The sequence below is a fragment of the Colletotrichum navitas genome (assembly GCF_030913465.1).
Source record: "Colletotrichum navitas strain CBS 125086 chromosome Unknown LY79scaffold_26, whole genome shotgun sequence".
NCBI classification, from domain to species: domain Eukaryota; kingdom Fungi; phylum Ascomycota; class Sordariomycetes; order Glomerellales; family Glomerellaceae; genus Colletotrichum; species Colletotrichum navitas.
This window is the reverse complement of record NW_026850572.1, coordinates 244,637-269,378: the sequence shown is the minus strand read 5'-3', so window position 1 is coordinate 269,378 and position 24,742 is coordinate 244,637. Positions and strand designations below refer to the sequence as shown.

Genomic DNA, 24,742 nt, shown 5'->3' with positions numbered 1-24,742 from the left:
ATCGGTGAGATGATGGCTACCACGGTACGAAGGATGAAGGAAAGCAAGTTATTGATTGAAGCAGCAGCCAATTGGTCGATCAGGGCTGCGCAGTGGCTGCGAATTACATGCTATGATTTTGTCCCACTCTCACTCACAGGTACTCTGACTCTCGCAGAGAGGCCTGGGGCTATCAGACACAGCTCGGCTGCTCCGAGGTTGATACAGAGTATTGTGCCCGCGTGTAAGAGAGAGATTGTAGCGTGTGTGTATGTGCGTGACCGGTGTGAGAAATGAACAAATGATAGAGTGAATGACAAGCAGCATGTCAGAGGGGAGCCTCGGGGCCCCGTAGCCAACCACGACGAGGCTCAGGTTGATGCAGAGCAGAGTCACCAGCGGCCTTGGAATGGTCAGGGCAGGCAATGAGCGGGTCCGAGGGAAAATGTGACAATCTCGTCCCCACTCGCCTCAGCTCTCCTTAGTCAGGTTCGATGTGCCCGGCAGAGTTGCTGGTGTGTCAAAGAGCAGATGCAGTACGGATACCTAGGTAAGATGCGGTATCCGTAGTGTACGTACATACCTACCTACCTACCTACCTACCTACCTATATATTCGCACATAGTAATCAGTACGGTGTAGTATCCGAACGGGGGGGTTATGCACACGACAAGGCAACGGAACGTCCACCCGCACCCATAACCCTTCTCTTTCGTACTATGTACGCTAGTGGGCGCATGGATTTCGCAGCTTTTATGGCCTTGGGTCCTCATAGTGGGGGACAGGTCCACGGACGGTACGTACTTGTACTGTGGAGGAAGCCAGTTCCAACGAGTACCTAGTAGTAGTAGTAGTAGTAGCTGCCTAGGTAGGCAGGCAGGCATAGGTATCCGTACTGCTCTGTAAGCCGTATGATTTCATACCATTCTGACTACCGCCTGCCGCCTGCCTGCCGCCTGCGCTCCTCCCGGCTGAAATGATGGCTGGTCGGCTAATTACGACTCGTCTTGTGGCTTTGTTGTTACAACCTTATTCTGAGCCCCCGTCGATATCGCCAGTCCAATAATCACCGGAATAGGGAGACATTGGTGCCTACTTCGGCTGGTTTGCCTCAATAGCTCCATTTGTAAACCATCCATAGTAGTGCAAGGTCTCGGATGAGTGACATACCGGTAATGGGGACGGAGGGGGTTTTCCGGTCGTCGTCGATGAGCTTTGCTTCTGGGACCGAGACCGGGATCCAACACTCGGAGAAGGGAAACCATAACGCAGCTCTGCCAGTCAGTCATTCATGGAGCTTGCGAGCACACTAATTAGTCAATAACCAAAACCCATGCCATTACAATAACTCACACTTTACAACCCAAAGCGTGCGCCGCAGTGCGGAGTGGAAGGCGTGTGGTTGCCCAAAGGCTGAAGACAAGTTGAGCCACCGGGCGGCCGCCCTCCCCCCTCGCGCTTTGCTCGCGCTTTTCTCGCGTCTTCACCCCCTTGCAACGACGCCCCATCGTCCGTCCCATGGACCAGGGAGACACCTCCTGTGGCTTTCGACTCGGGAAACTCTTCTCTGCACTAGGTTGGGGCCGAGGTGTCACCGTGAGAGACGATGAAAGGGGGGGAGGCCAGATGGGCGAACAAGCTCAGTCATCAGTAAATTAAAATAAAGAGGCCAAGCAAACCAAACCCTAATAGGATGGTCGTCAGATGTCGTCTGACCTGACTTGGGTTTTGCCTCAGAATTCCTTTCTCAGAGTCCATGCATGCACTTCTGCACCAGGCATGACTACCTACGCATTTAATGTACGGTTGCATGTCTTCTGTTGGCACACCGTCGCATAACTACTTGCTACCCTGGTTTCCGCAACATACGTAAGTCCGTATATCGGGAGAGTCTAAAGTGCGGATCCTCTGACTGGGGAATAGGATCCATCGAGGAGGTCATCTCCTCGTGCCCTGCTCGGCAGCAAACGAACCAACAATGGGACGACAGGAACGCGCGCGCACACACACACACACACACACACACATACTCTCTCTCTCTCTCTCTCTCTATGTCTGCTATTGGCAGACAGAGGAGGTAGTGCGTAGTGTATCCCCGTGATGTCGGCCCTATATTGATTGATAATCTTATTTCAAAGGCCATCACCATCAGTCTCAGGATCCTAGGTCCTAGGTTGGGCGACTCCCCGATTCCCTGTCAACGCTCCGTATCCGTGTTGTGGCTGACAATTGACAGCCGACGAAGAACAAACCTGTCGGGATCGAACCCTTCCCCCTCCACGCCTTACCCATCTGTCCATATGTGGCAGTTGGCCGTACAAAATCTGCAGAGTATCAAGTGCCGTGCCCTGTACAAAGGAGAAAACATTTCGAAAGGAGAAAAGGATCTACCAACGACCCGTCCACCATCCCTGGCCTATGACACCATAAGGTATCGGCCGCCCACTGTTGGGGACCGTAGGCGCAACGCAGTCAGTCGCTTTGCCCTGATTGTCTGGTTGCCAGCCGGGAGTCGTTGTGCTTGCAGCGGTACGGCCACCTTGCGATACCATCCCGGTACATTAGTACCCAGGAGGAGGGTATGTCGGGGACGGAGTTGATGTCCGTTTTGGACCCCTCCATGTGCTACTACCTGGCTGTTACGTACTACGTAGGGAGTACGAATACGCTAGTAAGGTAGCCACAGGGGACCGACAATGCACTGGAACCAAAACCTCCCAGCTTCCAGTTCAATGGATCTGGAGGACAAGGATGCCCCCCTCCCCTCTTTTTTGTCAGTGCCCGTATGTGTGTGTGTGCATACTTGGTCTGTAGAGTAATGTGCTTCTTGCTAGTAGTGGGTGAATCAGAGAATGTATTTTAATTAGAGAAGTAAACTATAGAGTATAAATTAATGAAAAAATATGTAATAAGCTTCCTAACCAGTTTTATCAAGAACTTAGAGAGATTCAAGTGAGATTTTCTATAATATCTATATATATAATTAAACATTTGTAATCTACTACTTGTAGTTTAATAATAGTAATTTTAAATACTTCTAAAATATCATCACTGACTAGTATTGTCTGAGTAAGACTCAATTTCATAGTCAAGTATATTTTTTTCACGTAGAAATATAAGAAATATGAATATTATACTCTGAATACTTTAATTGCTCTTACTCCCTTTATTCTCTTTGCCAAGCTTTCTTAAGCCCGAGCAAACTTGCTCTTTAAGGAATTTTATTCCCTCTCCTCTCTTCGCTGTCCAACAGGCGGGGGAGGTGGGCTGTGGAGGGGCAGTAGGTAGCACCAATGTTGCTCGAGCTCAAGGGATGTGGAAATTTGCTGCCTGCATGGGACAACGAGGTGCCTTGTTTTATTGTAAACTCTATCTTTCGCACCTGCTGGGAGGGCAGCGAGCCGGCTTCCGACCCGGCATTGACGAGTCGCAGGAACTGGACTCCGGTTCCACGCAGTGGGGGGAGTGGCCCTACCATCCAACTTTCGACGGGCCGAGGTCCTTTCTCTCCCTTCCCGTTGCTGCCCACAGCGTCCTTCCTCGAGCTACTATGTACGGTTTGTCTTTGGATTTGTATGTGTGTGTGTGGAGGCAAACATCTTCGTCGCCTCTCATCACACGAGACTTTTCTTTCTTTCCATCTTCCTTTCTTCTGCCCGTCCACATGCCACCCGGGACCGCGACCTCCTACGCCTACGTGGCAACGGCCGGGATGGCCGTGTCGTTCGCGCTTCGTCTCCTCAAGAAGCTGTACCCACGTCCAAAGTGCAGCAGCCTAGGTGGGCAGGTTGGTTCTCTGCATAGAGAGTCAGACGAGACCCTGCCGTGATACAAACTCTCTTTTGATTGCGATTCTCTGCTCGTATACCGTCCACTCGGGAACGAGCCTCTGGTAGTCGTCCAGCCAGTTGCCAACACTACCGACTGACCCTCTCTGCCTTCGTGCTGCCGTGCGCCCCCGACTTTGCCAGCCGGTCGGTCTTTGACCGAGACTGGGCCCATAGCGATCATCCAACGCCCTCACACACCCCAGTCCAGGGCCGAGGCTGACCCATCATTGCGGTTTGTTATATGTGGCGTTACAGGCGAAAGCATACATCTCCAAGGATTCCGCCTGAGGACTCTTGGAGAGCTTGTCTATCTCCCTTTGCACACACACATATATATCATCATCATCATCATCATCATCATGCGGATACTCTATCGTACCTAGCCACCGCTTGTCCATTGCGTACCCGAGCAACTACTTGCACCGCACACTGCTCCCTGCACGTCAGGAAGGGGGGAGGGTTCGTGGCATTTGACGCCCGGAGCAATGGGATTTCTCGAATTCGTCACCCTCGGTTGGCATTTGCCCATGTCCCAAGGTCTCCCCTCGCGTGGACCCTGAAGGTTTTGTGACGGGCTACGTAATTCCTTTGCCATCGCGCGTATCAGGCGCAAGCGTGACTCTGGCATTTACGTAGCGACGGTCTCGCTCATAACCCGGACTTGTAAGATCGACAAAACTGTCGTAAATGACCGTTGGGGCCTCGGAGCGCCTCTCTAAATTAAAAGCCAACGTACCCAAACTAGGTAAGTACCTAGTGCAAGGTACGTAAACAACCGTCACACGCCCCCCCTCCACCCTGTAACGACTGTGGATCCTCACTCACTCTCACACTCCCCTTTCTCTCATCGTGTGTGTGTGATCGAGGGCGTGAGCTCGGCAGCGGAAAAGTAATCATTACGAACTCTTGGCTTTCCCCCACGAAACCTCGAAACCATTGCCACACTTGGTCGATATCTCCGTTCCTTAACCCAGGATAGCAACAAATGGTGCCACCGTACCTGAGCCGTTGTGCACTAGCCGGGTCAGCATGAGTGGTGTACGTACTCACTCTAGTACGTACCTCAGTCAGCCTGCCTACTATTACTAAACCCCCCTCCCCTTCCCTTCCCGGGCCGGCTCTCGATCTCTGATCTGGCCAACGTCTCGGGCCCCGCACCTGTGCCACAGGCCCTTCGGAAAACGCCCTGCATACGCGACACTGCACAAGGGTTGGGGAATTAGAAAGGCGATCGAGTGACGACACGCGAGTTCCAAGATGCCTGGGCAGTCGAGTCCCAGATTATGCCTACATAACTCAAGCGCGCCCCGGCGGAGGCTTCTGGCGTTGTCAGGCCCGGCCTCGCGGAACGGCGTCAAGAGACGGCTGGAGGAGGAGCCTTGATATCTCCGTTGACGATGCCGGTGGTGGATGACATGGTGATTCCTCTTCCCCCCCCCCCCCCCCCCCCCAAAGAGAAAACGGCCCCTGCGACGGCTGTCGACAGTAGATGAAATCCTCATTGGCTAAATGCCGGATTTAGCACCGGATTTACGGCAACAACAATGGCACAGGTAGGGGGGGGGGGGGGGGGGACAGCTGCGGTCGATATTGTCGCGTGAGACAGACTCGAAGAGGGAGCGGCGATCGCTCAGCACGGAGATATGTCCCAACTGGGAAACTGTTGGTCCACCGAAAGGCAAAACAACATCGTGGTTGCAATGAGACAGAGGCAATAATGATACCTGGCACATCCACCAGGGTTCTAAATCTTAGCGTACCAAAGTGAATTAACCCAGAAACTCACAAAAAGGCTGCTTGCTTTCCCTTGGAACTCAGAGGAAGGATACTTGTACAGATTTACTTGACCTCCAAGGCACGTCTCTAGACTGAGGTTATTAGAATGTCCAAGTACTCGCTCTTACTAGGTAGATAGGTGGCGGGAATATAGAGTGTGCCTATTTACACTGTATGTGTATCTAGGATTTGTGATATGCTAACTTTTAGAACCCTAGCGGAGTTGTACATGCGTCTGTTGTACGGATACGCATTCCTTGCTTCCTCCTACGGATCGACTGCCACCTCGTTCATAGTTTGTTTCTGAACAAGGTTTCCGGATAGGATGTGGATCAATCATGACCTATTCTGGACGGCCTGGCGGTTGTGGGCTAGCCTTTGCAACGTGCCTTGGAGCTCCGGATTTGCATACACCACTGCTATGTAGGTGCGGAACGGCACAGGCAAACTTGGGAGGAGGGGGAGGGGGAGGGGGGGGGCGGCGGAGCTTGGCGGAGGGTTCGGTTCGTCAGCCAACAAGGTACTGCTTCGATACGGTCATATAGAGGCATTTGTACACTACAACAACCCGGCTAATAAAGGCCGGTGTACTACCCGAACCGACGCTGGGTGGGCCGGCAGCATCATATGGCTGGGCCGGAGGGGTAGCAGTATCCGTAGACACCATGTACGGTAAGAATGTCCATACCTACACACAGCTTGATGATCTCAAGCCGAAGGGGGAAAGGGGGTGCGATGAAAAGTTCAGATCCCGAAGTTGCTGGGGTGTCCCCAGGCTCCAAGAGGGAAACAGAGTTCGGGTGCCAAACCCAGACCGGGATTCATGGCTTTCTCATGGTCGTCATTTTTGGAAACCCCTTCTCTCATGGGCTGCTGACAAACGACGAACGGCGAGGAAAAGGGAAAAGAAAGGGACAAGCTCCGGAGAGAAGTGTTTCTGCTCCGTACAAAATCGGGTTGAGGACAGGACTTTGACGGCCCACCCGTTCCCACATGTTCCCACCAGCTAGACATGGGTCCCCCCTCCCCTTTAGCGGCCCATTCTAGAAGACAGAGAACTTTAAATTATGGAGAATGACGGGGCCAGACTGGGTGATCATGCAGACGCCTGACAAGCCCGTCCACGGAGGAGCCAGCGGGGCGACACGGCAGATGCGAAGGATCCAGTTGGTGTCTCCCGTTTGAGGTAGAAGGTCGGGTCCCGGTCAGGCTCGCTGGCGGTGAACCGGAAACCGTATTTTCAGCAAGCTCCCCTCCAATAGATGAGCCTCGAAGTGGCGGCCCAGAAGATAGTTTTCTTTTTTTTTTTTTTTTTCTGGGGGGAATTTTTTTTTTTCCCCTTCTTTTTTCTTTCTTGCCCCCCCCACTTCAAGGGGCTCGCTTGCCCCGACTGTGGAGCGTTTGTTCTTTTCCATAAACTATAGGTACATAGTTTACACGCTCAACCTCGTAGACTTCGCCGTCGGCCGTAGTCTTCGCCGTCGGCCGTGTTCACGGCGCCTCCGGGAGGAAGTGGGGAGGGCGAAGGGCGAAGGGCGCAACGAGTCGCGGAGCGAAGAGGAAGCCACGGCATGGCATCGTTTCGCACTTTGGGCTTCAAGGGTGGCCGCCGCTACATGCGATTGTGGGCGGGTCAGCTGGTACGGGAAACACACCGGTGTCCCCCTGCCGATGCTTCGTCAACGCGTGGCCAAGCTCGTCAAGCATCGCATCCTGCTCTCTTATCGGCCATGTCCCGTCATCCACTCCAACCACCACTGCCGCCTTGCCGTGTTTGGTCTGGCCGCACCACTGTCATGCTGAGGCACGCCAGAGAGCTGCTTCGCCAACGTCCATGTGGCACCATTAGCCGGCCGGGAATCCCCTCGCCAGTATTGTTCAGCTTCGAATGTGACTCAACTCCGAACACGCTTCGGACGTCTGATGATACGATGCACTGACTTGGGGTCGCGCCAAGCCATCATAATCTCACCAACCATCCTGAATCAAGTATGGTTCTCGAAGTCTAATAGAACATTCCTTCTCTTCTTCTCTCGGCACAACTTCCTTTGCTACATGCGTTTGGGTGGCGGCGTGTCCTGCATCGTACGGCCTACACCAGCAGGCATCACCCTTCATCCGGACGGCTCTCACACCAAAGTATCCCTCTTCAGATTATTGACTTTTGTGGACATGACGTATGACGATGGGTGCCAGAGAAAAGGGTTTAGATAATCCCACACTCTCGGGAACCACGGCCCCATGACGGGCAGGCTTAGCCAAACTATGCAATGCGAAAATGCAAATCAGGCCACCCTCTTTACGCAGAATTCCGGTAACATTTGTACTGAAGCAAATTCTATCGGGCCAAGCCCAACTGTGTCATGTGCAGTCCAGCACAGAGTTTGACTGCCTCATGTAGTGCTCGATAGCGATGCAGATCTATGGGTGGTGGGAGTGTCTATAAGCGTCTATAAGCCGTCAATAGTAATGAAAACAAGAATACAGTATACAGGAACGATTTGTCGAAAAGTAAGGCGAGTGCGTCGTTCGTTGATAATACATGATTTAGCAGGAGCCAGGCATCCTAGGAACTTCCGACCCGTCAACCATGCGGTGGGGGCTGGGCACCGGCGCGCGGTTTATTTGCTGCGCCGCTTGCCGATCTGCCATCCCCATGATCTGAGCACCTTGACAACCTTTGGCGTTACCGCCGCGGTCAGAGGTACTCTGAGGAAGATGAAACTTTTGTGGATTGCGTAGGCCAACGCCAGCTGAGTTCCTAGGCCTGCGACAAAAGTCAGTTCGTGAACTGTATTGGTCTCGTGGCTGTTGGGAGGTCTCAAGTAGAGAGAGAGCTGCATGGACTTACTAGCTTCCGCCTTGTTGCGCCGCTCCGCCTCCTCCACTCCCCAACCTGCCATTTCGACGGCCTCACTGATATCATCGCTGCCCAGTTGTTTGGTTTCGGCATGGCTAAGCGCGGCCCTGGATTCGGACCACCAGTTCTGAACCGAATCAGGGATTATCTTCTTAACGTTGGAGACGACCCAATGCTCAAGTTGCCCTGCAGCGTATTTGTCAGTGTGAACTCACCGTGATCAGATGCTTGCATCGCTTACCGATTCGGTCTGTGCCGACTATCCTAACAAGCAGGAAGCAAAAAGGGAAGTCGAGAACGCTCAAAGCCAGATATACACCTACAGCCGACCAGCCGTACTCCCTCGAGAGTTTCTTCAACCTTTGGCTTAGCGAAAGCGATTCCTGTGCACCGCCATCTTTGACATTCCTCTGTCGGGCCGAGAATCGGAAGGTTCGATGCGGCGAGCGAAGCATAGTTCCCAGACGAGATGTTATCCAGCTCGACCGGTACTTTTGGAACCATCGAGACGCCGACTGCGCTGAGGTAGCTCGTTGACTCAGTGATCGCTGGGTGGGCGTCACGAGGGACCTCCCCGGGGCACTAAGTTGATTCTTCCATGCTGCTTCCCAGGCGTTCTGCCTCGCTGCCGGTACCGCCCGCCGCGGGATAGCCGCCATCTGGAAAGCGGGTCGCATCATGTTGATTGCTCAGAAGGTCACGCCACCTACTTCCAAAGTCAAGTGTGTTATTTCCAAAGTGTGTGAATATATCAAGTCGGGTCGATGATGGATATGATCGAGGTAAGGTTTTTGATGGAAGCGCGGCGAAACCAATAGCCTTTCGTTGGGTGGTAAACCTCGGTGTTAGCAGGTTGCTGAGAGCTTGGAGACCGTATCGCCGAGAATTGCGCGAGGATGACGACAAAATGCGCGTCCGGCTCCAATGCGCCGCTCCAGCCGAAACTCCGTCGAACGCAAACACACCTAGTCCAAGGGCTCGCAGAAAGGCCTAGTCGCGTCGGCCAGTGCAGACGAAGCTTTGTGGCGCGCGCTGTGGCAGCTGGATTGCCTTTGCTGCTTTGATCCTTGGCTTGGCTTTCGAAGGGAAAAATCTGACGATAATGGAGCTCTTCCGATGAACTGCCCAGCTGTAATCGTGGGTACCTGGCAGAGGCGGCACGCTAGGCGGAGCATGCCGCGAGTGACTTGTTGATCGATCACGTGTCGACCCACGGAAAATGCTAGCACCGGTCTCCGACTCCGTCCCATCACCTGGTGCACGTCCTCACACTGCACAGGAAGGCAGAAACCTTACTCTCACTACCTGCCTACCTAGGCTAGGTACTGAGTAACTACCTCACTACAATCCGCCCACCAACTCAGTACCGCGTGGTGCAACACCGGTCAACTTTACCACAGCACACTAATTGTTCCGCACAGATGAGTCCGGCCTCCCTCGAAAGTCACCGACGGCCAAACGTAAATCATTCTTTAGAGTTGAGTATTTGCAATTCTAGTCTGCAAGTCTAGTTTGTAAATCCTGGCGCTGTCGCCGCGCTTTGTTGTCTTCTCACTCGTTTGTATCGAAGCGCGAAAGTCTCACATTAGGATTCTTCAGGCCTGGCTGATTAATCCCAAAGTATCTGAGGGCAGTTGTGGTCCATCAAAGGGGAAGGTTCACGCTCGCGTAGGTATTTACCCTTGAGATCTCTCCGGTGCCCACCCCGCTATCTACTCCGGATTGAGGGCTGTGATGAAATAGCCCGGGTGGTGTGGACAGGGGCTCCCATATTGCAAGCTTCCTAATGGCTCAAGCCTCTATGACGCCTTTGAGTATCAATAAGTTGGTTGCGCCGCCATCCGTCCGAAGCTTCTCGGAAACCATTAACTCTCCTGTGATAAAGTAACTACTGCATACCATCAATTTTACCTCGAAAATAGCAGTAATACTGTGTTTTATGATCTCATTCACGGTTGAAGGTGACAGATACTTTGGCATACAAGCTTCGGACAGCCACGCATAAACCATGTGCAAACTCCGTGATCAAGTGCTGCCAACTTTCAGGTTTCGCACCAAACTCTGAAGCAAGATCTGCGGGATTCTCTGGCAAACAACAGGACCAGAAGGAATCCATGGAAAATTGGAAAACATATATTCATGCCGTGGTACATTCATGGGTAAATGGGCCAAGCCTCATTGGCGTTACCAATCCCGCACCGGCATAACTATGCGGCTTGGATATTAACAGGCGTCTTGTGTTCAAGTGCAACCCAGCCGCAGCCCAGCTGCAGCCATGATGCGATTCCACTACCCGACTGCGCTTCCGTCTTCGAAAGCCCTCAAGTCGCGGATAAGAAAGAAAAGAAAAAAAACGGACAGTCCAAGTTCCCAAAGCCGAGCATATTGGTTTTGGGAAGTGTCTTAATAGAGCTATAGCAAACTCTGATCTGGGTCAAAGCATCAAACATTCGTCGTTTGCGTTTCACTTCAGCCTTGTTGGCCGCTGTAAGTGGGCGAAACTCTGCAGCTGGCAGATGATCTCGGCGATCTCTCCGTCGAGGGTCGGTTAACTGGAGGGTATCAACAGCGCAAACCTTCTCAAGGACCCCTTCGTTCCCGGCCAGGGGACGGTGGTGCAGGGACCGGGAGGCAAAGAAAAAGGGATTTACGAGGACAAGGTTTGTGCTGCAAGTACGAGTGCTTGCTGCCAAGGATGCAAAACTCAAAAACTTACCATAACCCATCGGAGCTGAAAGGTTAAGATACTCTTCTACTACGTAGGGTCGTAGGTCTATATGTAATAGGATTGGGTGGTGTGCTAACGCCTGGCAATAGACCATTCTGGCAACTGCCAAAAGATACGCCAGTTCTGGCACTACGTGCCAGAGCTGCACCACACATGACCTTATAAGGCGCCCTATTGCCGACCCATCGGCGATATCCTTACCCTGTATTCCTCACAGGTTAGTTTCCCAGGCCTCTTTCGCGTTTTAAAGCATACTTACTAGACTATAGTGTATATATATATATATATATATATATATAATTAGTAAAATAGTAGATATTTTTCATAATATACAGTCTATAACTAACTATAGTAAAACTATTATAGTTCTAAGTTTTACTTTTTTATTAAAGAACAAAGATATTAAAAATTTAGGACTAAATTTAGTAATACTATTAGATATACTATATAACTAAATATCAAAGTATTACTAGTTTTATTGCTAGATATAATTATTAAAAAAAAAAGAGTTTTTTTTAACTAAGTAACAAGTTTAAGACCGTTTAAAAGAAAATACATTTATATATTCGCATATTAAAACATGCTTCTATTTTTTAACTTTGATTCTAATTCTAGCAAGAAATTAGTACTATATATACTATAAGGCCGTGCCTAAATGTTTTCTTAGCCCATCTAAAACATCCTCCAAACCGCGTTAGTACACGTTGGGTCCGGGTCGCGGTTTTGGCTCTGGACCTATGGGTCCCTGATGTAATACCACCCCGCTACGGATAGTTTGGTTGGCGCCAGCTCGGATCGGGTACCTAGACCCTAGTGATCGTATCTTCGGTGGGAGAGGGGTGAACGTAGATCTGGCTGATCAGCTGAAGGTGAAGGGTGTGCGTTTTACAAGAGCATGCGTCTACCATACACTCCTTGTGGGTGGCCCTAGGTGAGTGACTCGCAGATTGCTGAAAGCTGGCAACGGATGACACAGGCACAAATGCTGAATGGTTCGGATGGTTTGTATACGTGAAGTACGGATACCATCACCACTTCGGCGGATTTCGTACGTGCCTCGCGGCTACCGCGGGAATTGAATCCCTGATAGACTTTTTCTCGAACCTTTTCAAACCCTCTTTCGCGTCTACTATTATGTCCGAAAACCTCACCGGCGCCATCACCGAGGTCAGGAACTCTAAAATATCAGTCCTGACGAGCAATGCCCTGGCACCAGGTCGTCAAACCCCCATTCACGCACGCCTTGCGACTCATTTCCACAATGCATGCCTTACCTTTCCTTTCGTCCGTTCAATATGTGCAACATTCACTGGTTGATCCACCAAACTTGGCGGCGGGGATCGTGCATTGTATTCGATCCTATCTATGCGGTGTATCCGTACTTGCAGGAAATGTGCGCAACCTCCCCGCTGTTTTCGATCCGTGAGTCCACATGGCTACAATACAAGTTTGCCGGCCGGATCGTGGCTCCTACAAGACTGGAAGTGGCTGACGTTATGCCCCGCTTAGTGATGGTACCACGGCAATTCTTGACACAGGTAATGGAGCAGTGAGCGTCGTGCCTGAGTCAAGCATGTTGTACGTTGGCATGGGCTATATCCGTATACCTAACAGATTACTAACCTACCAGCTCAGCGTAACGGACCCGCCATTTATTACGCGTCAGACCTGTCGGTGGACTTCTCTCTGAATCAGCGGCTGGAAGAGGCCCCATTAGGTCATTACCGAAGCAGTACCGAGTACGCCCATTGCAAGGGGATACTGGCTGTTTGCCGGCGAGTCGTACGGCAGAGCACTCAGGTCTGACTCGGTTTGCAGGCCATCTCCCAATATGGCAAGCTTCTAGAAGCGTGGCATCATGTTTCATGCACGTATTGCTGACAAAGGCTGCCTTTCCTCTTTCGGGATTTAGCTCGTTGGCGAGTTACCCCAATTGTGATATGCTCCGAGACGAATATGGCACTTGTCGGGTTTTTGGTCCTTTTTTTCCGGGGCCCAAGACCGGACGGATTTGTTTCGTCCCATTCGGAGGTTCTGCTCAACAATGGCAATGGCGTCAAGAAGGCATCGTGAGACGCTTCTGGCAATGCCTACAGATACGATTTGCCAGTGGCTGGGTGTGGACCGGGCGGTAAGATTCCCGGGATCGACCCCCACAGTATATCTGTTCCGTGACATCGTGATGGAGAAGGTATGGGCGGCTGTTGCTCACCCGTGCTTCCACGTGTGTCAACAAAGTAGCCATATCCTGATTGACGTATGCAGGGTGGCAGGTAGGGACATGGTAGGTATTCGTAGCCATCTTGCAAGGACCACATGACACATTTCAAGAATGACATGTCCTTACATGACACCCCTCTGCGAACTCAAAATTGCGGTTCAGATATCGGACGTTGACCATGCCAGTACAGGTATGAGCCCTGCCCCGGTCACTCCATAAAACAAGCTTTCACCTTAATCAAATCAGTTGCCTGCCCGCGCAAGACTTGCCTCCACCTGTGTGCCAATCATTTATAGTGTACAGGTATATTGTCCGGTGTTATCAACCTGGGAAGCATGTTTACACCCCACACTGCTCCTGGACTTCCCGACCATGTGGCATTTCCGAGCAGCTCGGTGTAGATGACGATATTCTGTGTAACGTCACATCTGAGCGAACAGTTGCGATAAGACTGCCTCCCTAGTTGTACATGGGAGATGTGGCCTTTTCTCATGTTTCTTCCCTCATCCTTCGGCCGGTATCCCCTCCATCGGAGCATCCGCTACTAGAGGCGAGGCACCCATGGAAGCTTCGAACTTCCAGTTGGGATCCGTTGTCCAGAACTTGCCGGCCGGTACGTTAACTACTTCGTGAAAACCGGAGCCGGATTGCGTGCAGATGTCAAAAGTTAATATCAGGTGGTAGGTGTGTAGTCAAACACACGTTGCTCTTTGTGTGTGTGTGCGTATCAAACATCGTCATGTGTCACCCAGGATCAAAGCCCGCAAAGCGTGTTTTCAAACCCCGAAGAAAAGTTTAATAAAACATACCGCGATCCAGTTTCCCGTGCAATTTTTCCCCATTCGACGACTATTGTTAGTGACAATCCTAGTTCGCCTGGAAGCTTTCTGCGAATCCCATAATTTTGTCTTTAGCCAAGGGCAAAAATGGCATGGTTTCTTGTGGTTGGTCTTGGCACCTTGGCTGCATTGCTATCGAGAGAGTTTCAGTTACAGCAAACTGACTTCTACTGCGCCACGGTCAGAGTGAATCGCTGCCTTACGAGCTTTAATGTAACGCATATGAGGCCTCCGTTGTCTCTCAATCATCCTTGGGTAACGATGTCGCGGGCTTGATCAAAGCCCTGCTGAAGCCGTATACTTTTCAAAATTTCCTCTGATAGGTGTTTGATATCATCTCCGAAATTGATACAAGCCAGTCAGTCTACTGGAAACAGCTGTAACAATGCATTTCGCAGAGTCAGCACGAAATAATCTACAGTTGCTCAAACAGCACTTACCACACAGAGGTACCCATCGTCAACACAACTATTCATAGGCTTTCCGCTAAATAACGCATCAGCAGAAGAAGAGATCTGCCTCGAGGAAATAATCTGCGGTTAAGCAAATCACGGGACATCCATCCCAACCATCGAGTGTAACAATCAGCACATCCCACTGTTGATTCGCCCAAGCGTCCTGGCTTGCAAGAGGTCTTTCAAACAGGAACATGGGAAAAGTCACACCAGAAACAGTAGAAGCAAGAAACAGCAACATCAGTGGCACCATACCATGACGAGCTATCTGCCACTGTTGCAAGAGGTTCGTCACAGAGGGGTTTGGCGGCTCGGAAACTTGATGGATGGGCTTCGAGAACACCGGATAGCGTGCTGTAGAAGCTTTTTCGTCGGATACATTATACAGGGCATCTGGCGAAGCATCAGAACTGAGTCGGCAGCAAACGATGTCCCTGCCGCTTGTGGTGTCTGCTTAGAGCTTACATCACGGTTCTTCTGAGGACAAGAACGGATTGACATAACCCAGGAAGGTCTGTCGAAAACTTACAGGGGCCACCCAGAGTACGAAAGTTGGTTAGATTTCATGGAATCGATAAGCCGTGGCCCATCCAACCCTCCAATTGATGCAACAACTGCAGCATCCACGACTTAAAGTCGGATACAACCACACACGTCCAGATGAATATATCCGTACACCGTACCCACTCGGAAATGGTGAGTTGTGACTCAGAATACCTTCTTGCAAGTAATTGCAGTTTTCACATGACGCTATAACAGACCGTCATAGGATGTTGAACCGATGTAGTTAGTTCCGAGTGTCTCTGAAGACAACAATCTGCACTAGCGTAGTTGGACCCAGCAGCGTGATCACTTAAGGTTTCGTTCTTGGCGCGAGGTTAACCACAGGCTATTGTAAGCGCAGTCGCATCCTGTGTGGGGGGGGGGGGGGTGTCACGAGCAGATCTCTCGCGTATACGGCGTAATTGAGATAGCCTATAAGACGGCGCTTAATGTTATTACCCCATTGTCCACAGGACGTTGGAACCTTGTTTGCTAGACCCACCCAACCTCTGAGTTGGTTGAAGGTTGTATTCCTGTTGATCTTGCTTAGGCACATCTTGGTTCTGGAGCCGACATTTCCTGTTACAAAATGCCTCGACTGCCGTGAAGGCGTCTTCTTATCTGCTGGGGGTTAACGCAACCTTTGAGGACGTCATTACAACGCAATATATTGTAGACTCAGAAGCATGATTCGGAGCAAACTTTGACGTCGCAATCACAGCTTTCAGCCATAATCTTATTACCAACCTACCTTTTTGGGTCCGCGGGTATGCTTGGCCGCCCATAACATTGTGTTTTCGAAGCAAGGTGTTCTGTCTCAGGAGAATCGGGCACATAAAACATGTTCGGCAATCCTAAAAGCATGTTTTCTTTTGTGGCGGGTACGCCGAATAACCTGCGACGGGATGAGTACGTGACTGACGCTAGGGACGATAAGTCATTGTTGACATGTCATACGTTCGATGAAAATGACAGGGCAAAATTGTATCCTTGGGATCGATAAAGGCTGGTTAGTTCTCGATGTCTAATTGTCGTTCGGAGTGTCCCGATATCATGGGGCAGAGTCTACAAAGAAAGGCCAGTCCAGGCTTGAGTTGATATCGTACTATGATCCATTCCCCTTGAGGGCCAGGTTCTGCAGTCACGAAGACAGAAAGTACGCTGTCCACATCCTAAGCAAGGTGCCAGGAAACTGTAATGCAAACACAAGGCTTTATCATTGACAAGGGGCGATGGCTGGATATTATTTCACCCAAGGCATGTGAATATAACACGTAGATGGCCACATACATACTGATCTGAGCTCGGAGAAATAGGATATCGTAAGGCCCGAATCCCATATTAGCAACTGAGCTGTCCGACAAGAAAGAAACCTGCAGGAACCCCAATAAGTTTAGTATTAGCATAGCAACGACTCTGGTGTCAGAACTTTGAGCTGCCAAACGAGCTCTGACGAATCGGGGTGCAAACCCCCAGGAATTTCACCCCAGTAAAGCCAATACCCAAATCCCGAAGTTCAATCATGTATTTGAGGTACCGACTAACTCTTGAATAACGGGAATAGCTTTTCATGGGTCCTTTCAACGCGCCTGGCATTCTTCTCTTTGGTGTCGATCCGCGATGCCCATTATCAGATGTAGCTAGCTATGTAAACCAACTCGAACAATGTGCCAATTGTTTCGTTATACGACTGGTTTTAGAAACAGCTATCCGCTTGGACGAGACATTTTCGTCTCTTTGCGACCCGGTACTGCCCCTACAACTCTCATATGATTTCTATTTAGGGAGAGGGGGCAGCCTCTGAGACCCTAAGGACTAGCTAGCTTTACGAGACATCGGTGAGAGAACGTGCCCGACAAAAGAGTAGTGAGAATCCCTTTGCAGCGAACAGATGACTGCAAATGACTAGGAAACCTGAATGGATCTGCCTCTTAAACAGCAGGGGATGTTCTGCATGTCCCTCGAGGCATGCTAATCGGGGTTTGGCCCAAACCTATCTTACGGGGAGTGTAACGTGATGTAGTTTTTGATTTTGACCGACTCTGACGTTCTAGTTGTTATATATGATGACTGATTCTTCCAGTTACCCGGCCTGTGTGCCTCCGAGATGAGCCATGGCGGTTGAGAAAAAAAACTCAGGTTGAGTCGATCCGCAAGGGGCCGGTGCAGTGGGTAGAACCGAAAAGTCTGGAGGTTGACCCCAAGCTTTAGAACTAATGATAAAGATAATTTCGAAAGTCGGCTTTGACGAACTTGAGGCACAAAGTCCTAGACAAGGTGCTGGCAAGACTATCAAGCCCAATATAGAGCGACAGGGTGAACTTGAATTCCTTGTGATTTGGTATCCATATATGCCAACGTTAAAACTTCTGCAAAGAGGTTGAGATCTTAAGCTTCATCATTGGTCTATGCAATAAGAGTGCTTCACGGAAGTGGCAGTCGAAGAAATCTAGGCATGTCAGCAATGGTTTGATCCAAGTTCAGGCGAGAAGAAGAATACAACTGAGAGCGCAATTGCACAAACAATGAACTAGCAATGAGAAAACAAACATTCTAGCCTGATTCCACATGCTTCGCAGTTCCCTGGTAGCCATCTCGGGGCTTGTAGATGAACGTGGCTGCAATAGAGGCTGGGCAGATCGCAAGACGGCGTCGAGGAGTGCCGCTGTGAGACGGTGAAGCAGGCAGTGGCGACAGTGAAACAGAATAGCAAGAATAAAGCACAAGAGGAGAGACAAGCAAATATAAGCCAAGTTATCGGTGATTATTCATGGCTGTTCTCCCCTGGCAGGATATTGACGTGTGGAACGGCTGTTTACTTGATGAACACTTATCATCTCGCACAACGGTAGCCATGGACCATGGATCTCCCAATGACTTGTGGCAGCATGTTGCCATGCTTCGTCCGGGATCTATAGCTTCGTTGTTACATAGAACTGACTTGTTTTAGTGTATGTAGATTATTACATGGCGTACAAAGTCAGAAGCGTTCATCGTATACCGTAATACCTCTGAGATGTCTTCTATGTGGAGGCTAAAGGCGAACGTAAGCCTTTGTGTGACTCGTCTCGGAAGATGAACATAAGTGCAACTGGGAAATGATTCTATGTTTGGTAAATGTCTCGGACGGATCTTCTCAGCCCTTCGTACATATACCACTGCTGCTGCTCACTGACAAGTTGTGGCGTCTCAAAACAAGACACCGAGGCACTTCGACATGTTTGGAAACAGGGTCCTTAGCCGGAGCACCGCAAAGCATAAGTTCCCCAGTTAAACATAACCAACTCTTATATCCTGTGATGCTTGATATAGACTTGCTTCCCCTGTATGACATGTCAGTAGTATCATCTCACTATCACCTCCCAGATACATACGTACTTGAACATAGAGTAGTTTCATATGATCTGGACACAGTCCCACCTGGGATTCAGCCACCAGAGAAGGCATTTTCCCAACAAGCTCTCGTACGGCGGTTCATTGATCAGGAGGGTGCAAGCTTGGGTCGACCCTCTCACGACATTGTGAGATATAGTCACCTTACCAACGGCAATCGAACCTCGTGGCGAGCCAAAACCCGCAGGCGCTGGCTCGCTCGGACTTGTATAAAAACAGAACTGATGTTCCGTTCGTCCAGAGACACCGCTGTCTCTACCAGCAGAAGCAGCATTGCTAGTCAGTGCCTAGATAGACGCTCACGTACATGTCTACTGTTCAATGAAAGGAAGGGTCCCGCGACCCGGTATGGGGCTACTTTGCCGATTAAAACCAAACAAAGTAGCGTTGATTTTGTACCATGGCATGATTTTGGGGGTGTTGGGTATTCAAACCAGATCTCTGGCGAAAGAAGGAGCCGAAAAAAACAGCGTAAATCAACGCCGCGTTTGACAAGGGCGTCTACGTGCGTTGGCTTTGTGTACCGGATGGGTATTGAACTCGTCGAAAGAGGCCCATCAGTGTCTCAGGGGTAGATGTAACGGATACAAGCGGTTACTCTCAAAACTCGTAAACTGGGATGATTGCACTGCACATGACATATAGGAAAAGCTATGGACGAGACTGGAAAAAGAAAGAAGGGAGAGGTACGTAGAGGTAGATGAGTCCGGCAACAGGAGCCTGGTGGAGAAAGGTCTCACAACATGCAGGCTGGACCTCGTTAGAGAATCGTTTCGCCAAGCAGCCGTTGTAAGGGATATTGCGTGAGGCTCAATTGAATCCGACTCCAACTCGAGTTGCAAAGAGCTTCGCTGAGCTTCTGCAAAGGCAACTGAGGGTCTGGAGCCTTCGATGTCTTAGTTGAACGTTACCGCTGGACCAGATTGGGGGGTCGGTGACGCAGCATAGCATGGAGGAGCATGGAGCTCGGGCCCGCAGTTCAGAACTATTTCGGAAACACCGGCTTTTGATTGGTGGCTTGGCAGATTTGGTGGACCAGGACGTGGCTGATTGGTCGGGGCCTAGGGCAAGCCTTACCCGGCACCGCACCGCACAGCCTGCTGATGCGCCAGTGAGGTGCCGTGGTGCCCTGCCGCCGCAGCGAGCTGAGGCGAGGTGTGCTAGGTAGCTTTATATATGGATCCCGGCGTGGGGGAGACCGCTGGAAAAGCAACGTGCTATAGCGTCATTGGAACTTCATGAGGCCCGGGATTCTTGGAATTAAAGTGGTGAACAGATTTGTTGAGAATCCCTGAGTTTTCCATGTGACGACACGAGAAGCAGAAGAGGAGCCTGGCAAAATCTATTTGCCTTCACTTCAATCGACAATCGGGACAAGGAAGACAGACAGAACGTCTCGACTGCATCAAGACCCTCAACTTCCAGTCAGCCGCAGCAAAACCCAGGGTAGGTAGCTTTGTACCTTGCTTGAGCTGCTAACCCCCAACAGTGGTCGGTACTACCTCTCTTACCGCAAGTCTGAGACCGCATCGGCCACCATCCTGCTCGCCGCCCTTGTCTCTTCCCATACAATCCGGGGCCTCGTGACACCTAAGTCTTACACACATCAATTTTCCCCCCATTTCTCACCGATCCAACGACGCCGCCACGACCGCTACGCAGCCAGATCTTCTCTTCCGCCCCTTCTGCGTTTTTCGACCTCACTACAAAATCGTTACCGGCCAGACCAGTCGCTGCACCTATCCTGCCTATAACACCGAAATACACGTCCCAGCTGAAGTCAATTGGCTACCTGCCTACCTACGTCAGCATCCCGTGTTTGTAACCAAACAATCGCCAGAATAAATCTCGCCGACGCTGTTCGACCATGACATCCCCGACGAGCCAACGCCGTCGTCGCGGCTCCAGCGAAGACCACGGCGCCGGCGTTTTTGACGATGCTAAGACGTACTACACTTCGGAAGAGCGTCACATCAACCGCGCTGGCCCTCGAACCCGAACCTACTCCCAGGTATGGACGACGCTGTCGACCTCCCATCCCTGACTGCCCGTCATCTTCCATCTCGCCTTGAGCAAGGATGTGCTAACCCGACCACAGAACAGCCTGTTCCAGCAGTTCGAGCGCATGGGGCTTCGCGAACCCTTCCGACGAGGCAGTCACGGTTAGTCCTTTCCCGAGCTTGGCAATCCGTTCATCCCAAGCCTTATCTGCTAATTCCAAGTCCTCCAGACGAATCCACGATTCCTCACAACCGGAAGTTCCTCATCCAGGTGGACGAGACGCTCAAGAGCTTGCAGGCCCAGGAAGATACCGATGGAAACATGCAGATTACCATCGAGGACAATGGACCAAAGGTGCGTACTTGCTGGCTGCCTCCCTACCCCAAACGCTGGGATCGAAACTGACATGATTCTTTGCCCAGGTGTGGTCCTTGAGAACCGCCGCATCCGCAGGCCACAACCGTTTCGATGTCCGAGGCACATACATGCTCTCCAACTTGTTGCAAGAGCTGTCGTTGGCCAAGGAATACGGCCGCAAGCAGATCATCCTCGACGAGGGTCGTTTGAACGAGAACCCTGTCAACCGACTGTCGAGACTCATTCGCGACCACTTCTGGGAAGGTTTGACGAGAAGAATCGATGCTTCGAGTGTGGAGATCGCGGCCAGAGATCCCAAGGACTGGACCGACGATCCACGCCCTCGTATCTACGTTCCCGCCGGGGCCCCGGAGCAGCTCGAGTTCTACACTAAAGTCGCAAAGGACAGACCAGAGATTCGCTTGGACGTTCAGAAGCTCCCCGAGGTCATTACTCCCGAGCTGGTTCGCGACATGAATGCTAAGCCAGGTCTCCTCGCGGTTGAGATGGAGAAGGTCAAGGACCCTAAGACTGGCGAGGAAACACTGAGGGGCCTTCCTTTTGTTGTACCTGGAGGTCGTTTCAACGAACTTTATGGCTGGGACAGCTACATGGAGTCTTTGGGGCTCCTTGTCAACGACAAGGTCCATCTCGCCAAGTCCATGGTGCAGAACTTCTGCTTCTGCATTCGACACTATGGCAAGATTCTGAACGCTACCCGCTCTTATTACCTGTGCCGCTCCCAGCCCCCCTTTCTCACTGACATGGCCCTCCGTGTCTATGAAAAGATCAAGCATGAGCCTGACGCCAAGGAATTCCTCCGAACATCCATGCTCGCCGCCATCAAGGAGTATCATAGTGTCTGGGTCGCCGAGCCTCGTCTGGACCCTGTGACTGGTCTTTCGAGATACCGGCCCGAGGGATTGGGCGTCCCCCCTGAGACGGAGGCGGGTCACTTTGTCCACGTTCTCGAGCCTTACGCCGAGAAGCACGGCATCACCTGGCAGGAGTTTGTGCAAGCATACAATAGCGGGACGATTAAGGAGCCCGAGCTGGACGAGTACTTCCTGCATGACCGAGCCGTGCGCGAGTCGGGCCACGACACATCATACCGGCTGGAGAAGGTCTGCGCCAACCTGGCAACCATCGATTTGAACTCCCTCTTGTTCAAGTACGAGACCGACATTGCCCGCACTATTCGGAACGTGTTCAACGACAAGCTGGTCATCCCAGACGAGTTTGCCGTCGGGCCGCTCAAGGCCGGCGAAGTGGTGACGTCGGCCATCTGGGACCGTCGGGCGAAGCGCAGAAAGCTGGCCATTGACAAGTACCTGTGGAACGAGCAGCAAGGCATGTACTTCGACTACGACACCGTCAAGAAAGAGCAGTGCACATACGAAAGCTGCACGACCTTCTGGGCCTTGTGGGCCGGTGTGGCCTCGCCCAAGCAAGCGGCGACAATGGTACAGAAGGCGCTGCCCAAGTTCGAAGCTTTTGGCGGTCTCCTGTCGGGCACGGAAGAGTCCCGTGGTGTGGTCGGCCTGGAAAGGCCCAACCGTCAATGGGACTACCCCTATGGCTGGGCACCTCAGCAAATGCTCGCCTGGACCGGATTGGTGCGATACAGCTTCACCGATGAGGCTGAACGTCTAGCCTACAAGTGGCTGTTCATGATCACCAAGGCTTTTGTTGACTTCAACGGCGTCGTTGTCGAGAAGTACGACGTGACCCGCCCCATCGACCCTCACAGGGTCGACGCAGAGTACGGCAACCAGGGACTCGACTTCAAGGGCGTCGCCAAAGAAGGGTAAGTTCCCCGACGACGCGATGCACTGGGGCGGTCGGTGTGCTAACAGAGACCAGATTCGGATGGGTGAACGCCAGCTACGTCTACGGCCTGCAAATCGTCAATGCCCACATGCGGCGTGCTCTGGGTACGCTGACGCCGTACGAGACCTTTCACGATGCCATTGAGCAAAACAACGAGAAGCACCTGGCCGAGCTCTACTGAGTGCATATCCGGTGACGAGGTGGCAGCAGCGGTGCAAACAATACAATTGCCAAGTGTCGGAGTGTCGGGAATGAAATCTTTTGACATGAGAGGGGTTCGCTATTGTTTTGGTGGGTTGCCGCGGCATCTCGGACATCGGAGGTTGCGAAAGGAGTTGGCGAAGGACCTCGGTGACTTGTTGTGTAGGCATGGTAACTGGTGCTTGGTTGTGTGGAGGAACGGCCAGAAGGCTAGTAGGGTCTGGAAGAGATTGCCAGAAAAAGAGGTTAGAGCGGCTGCGAAGCCAGACCAGATATCCAATCCACCCAATGCGATTTAACCATGGAGAAGCGTAATCCGATGAGTTGGGGAAATGGGATGGATGGATGGAGAGGGGTGGCCCAGGTGGAATGGGTAAGCTACCAGCAGACAGAAGGCCGGCACGTGTCGACCGGACAAGTTCCGTGGAATGTCGAGGCTTGTCGAGTTTGATGGTGGTGGGTGACAGACAGCGCAAGGCATGTGACTGGCATGAGGACATCCAGAGCACGAGACGGTGGAGGGAATTCCGGAGGCCATGCATGTTCGCGCGTGGACGGCTGGATCCGGGCAGAACATACAGTGCGAGTGAGGGCCAAGGGCGCCGATCAGCTCTCGACTCAGGCACGAGGGGTCTTCTTCACATGCTTGACGACGGCTACCCCGCAAGGAATCTTTTTTGGGGGTTGGTTGGTTGGTTTGGGGCAAAGGCTCGCTCTCTCTAGTCATCACTCCACGTCCGGGGCCAATGAAATGAAATCCAGCTTGTTTTGCTTCGAAAGTTGAAAATGGAGGAGCGGCTTCGCTCTGCTTTTTTTCTATTGGTGAGGCCAAGCATGGCCGAGAACAACTACTCAGACTGGCCGAGTTGGCGGCGAGTTGCAGAATCTCGGGGTTCGGCAGACGTCAGAGTTGACTGCGTGCAGTTTACAGATTACCTACCTGTTAGGTATCTCCTCCCCATGGTCCGGGCTGCACAGCTACCGCTTGCCCCCAGACCCGCTTCCCTTCTCCAGCAGCAACAGGTACCGACGGCAGCGGGAGGGCCATGGTATGGCGGGGCACGGCGGGGGAGATGCAAGGAGCTTCGGCAACTCGGCCAATGACGGCAATGGGGAAAGCAAAGCTATGGTTTCGCCCCAATCCGTCTTCCCCTTTGAGCCGAATCCAGACACCACCAGCCCGGCCTCACGTCACCCCCTTCTCACCTCACTTGGCTTCGATTGACACATTGGGCAGGCACCTCACACCCAATGCATGGGCATTCCATTCCGTTCCGTTCCCCCATCCTACAAGATAGTGCCCCATGACCTTGGACGTGGACGGCCAAGGGACGAGACAGAAGTATACTGTACTTCTGTGCATCAAGTTACACTTTTCTCGGCATCCGAGGTTTGTTTTACACACGGTCCTGCTTCCCCAGTACAAGATTTGTCCATTTCCATCTACCTATCTATGCCTCGCAATGCTGGGGCAAATGAGCAACTGCGCCGAGTCACTCACACTGTCCAGCAGCTGGCCTGGGCCCGGGTCAGAGGTACTTGCCTCGAAACAGATGTAAGACGATTGGTTCAGGAACGCCTTTTGGCCGAAGACAACCGATGGCCGTCGTGCCTAGCTAGTGCTTGCTGCTACTTCTTTATTGTTATGTCTGCCTGTGCTGCTCCTTCTTATTTTGCTTGTGACTCTCTCGAAATTGACTTTTTACTCTTCTTCCTTCCCCTAGAAACC

The 24,742-nt window shown here is 51.6% G+C and overlaps 6 protein-coding genes across 6 annotated transcripts; 4 read left to right on the top strand and 2 right to left on the bottom strand.

Moving 5' to 3' along the window:
• Nucleotides 1-427: 427 nt before the first annotated feature.
• On the bottom strand, nucleotides 428-982 carry LY79DRAFT_184145 (uncharacterized protein). The gene has a single exon (XM_060551336.1). The coding sequence runs from the start codon at nucleotides 861-863 to the stop codon at nucleotides 579-581; it is 285 nt and encodes a 94-aa protein (XP_060414633.1). The 5' UTR covers nucleotides 864-982; the 3' UTR covers nucleotides 428-578.
• A 702-nt stretch (nucleotides 983-1,684) lies between these two features.
• On the top strand, nucleotides 1,685-2,864 carry LY79DRAFT_552466 (uncharacterized protein). Its single transcript, XM_060557718.1, has 4 exons — nucleotides 1,685-1,848; nucleotides 1,903-2,059; nucleotides 2,118-2,152; nucleotides 2,216-2,864. Exons 1-4 carry the CDS (start codon nucleotides 1,778-1,780, stop codon nucleotides 2,577-2,579), a joined length of 627 nt encoding a protein of 208 aa, XP_060414632.1. The 5' UTR covers nucleotides 1,685-1,777; the 3' UTR covers nucleotides 2,580-2,864.
• Nucleotides 2,864-4,227, top strand: LY79DRAFT_552463 (uncharacterized protein). Its single transcript, XM_060557717.1, has one exon. The coding sequence runs from the start codon at nucleotides 3,293-3,295 to the stop codon at nucleotides 3,806-3,808; it is 516 nt and encodes a 171-aa protein (XP_060414631.1). The 5' UTR covers nucleotides 2,864-3,292; the 3' UTR covers nucleotides 3,809-4,227.
• Nucleotides 4,228-8,206: 3,979 nt separating this feature from the next.
• On the bottom strand, nucleotides 8,207-9,125 carry LY79DRAFT_514643 (peptide alpha-N-acetyltransferase Nat2; the record flags this gene model as incomplete). Its single annotated transcript, XM_060554641.1, has 3 exons — nucleotides 8,207-8,352; nucleotides 8,437-8,631; nucleotides 8,687-9,125. The coding sequence occupies 3 exons, from the start codon at nucleotides 9,123-9,125 to the stop codon at nucleotides 8,207-8,209; spliced, it is 780 nt and encodes a 259-aa protein (XP_060414630.1).
• Nucleotides 9,126-18,372: 9,247 nt separating this feature from the next.
• Nucleotides 18,373-19,565, top strand: LY79DRAFT_552451 (uncharacterized protein). Its single transcript, XM_060557716.1, has one exon. The coding sequence runs from the start codon at nucleotides 18,531-18,533 to the stop codon at nucleotides 19,197-19,199; it is 669 nt and encodes a 222-aa protein (XP_060414629.1). The 5' UTR covers nucleotides 18,373-18,530; the 3' UTR covers nucleotides 19,200-19,565.
• A 926-nt stretch (nucleotides 19,566-20,491) lies between these two features.
• LY79DRAFT_669398 (trehalase) lies at nucleotides 20,492-22,993 on the top strand (the record flags this gene model as incomplete). Its single annotated transcript, XM_060563632.1, has 5 exons — nucleotides 20,492-20,635; nucleotides 20,723-20,786; nucleotides 20,855-20,979; nucleotides 21,048-22,789; nucleotides 22,846-22,993. 5 exons carry the CDS (start codon nucleotides 20,492-20,494, stop codon nucleotides 22,991-22,993), a joined length of 2,223 nt encoding a protein of 740 aa, XP_060414628.1.
• Between the last annotated feature and the right edge of the window lie 1,749 nt (nucleotides 22,994-24,742).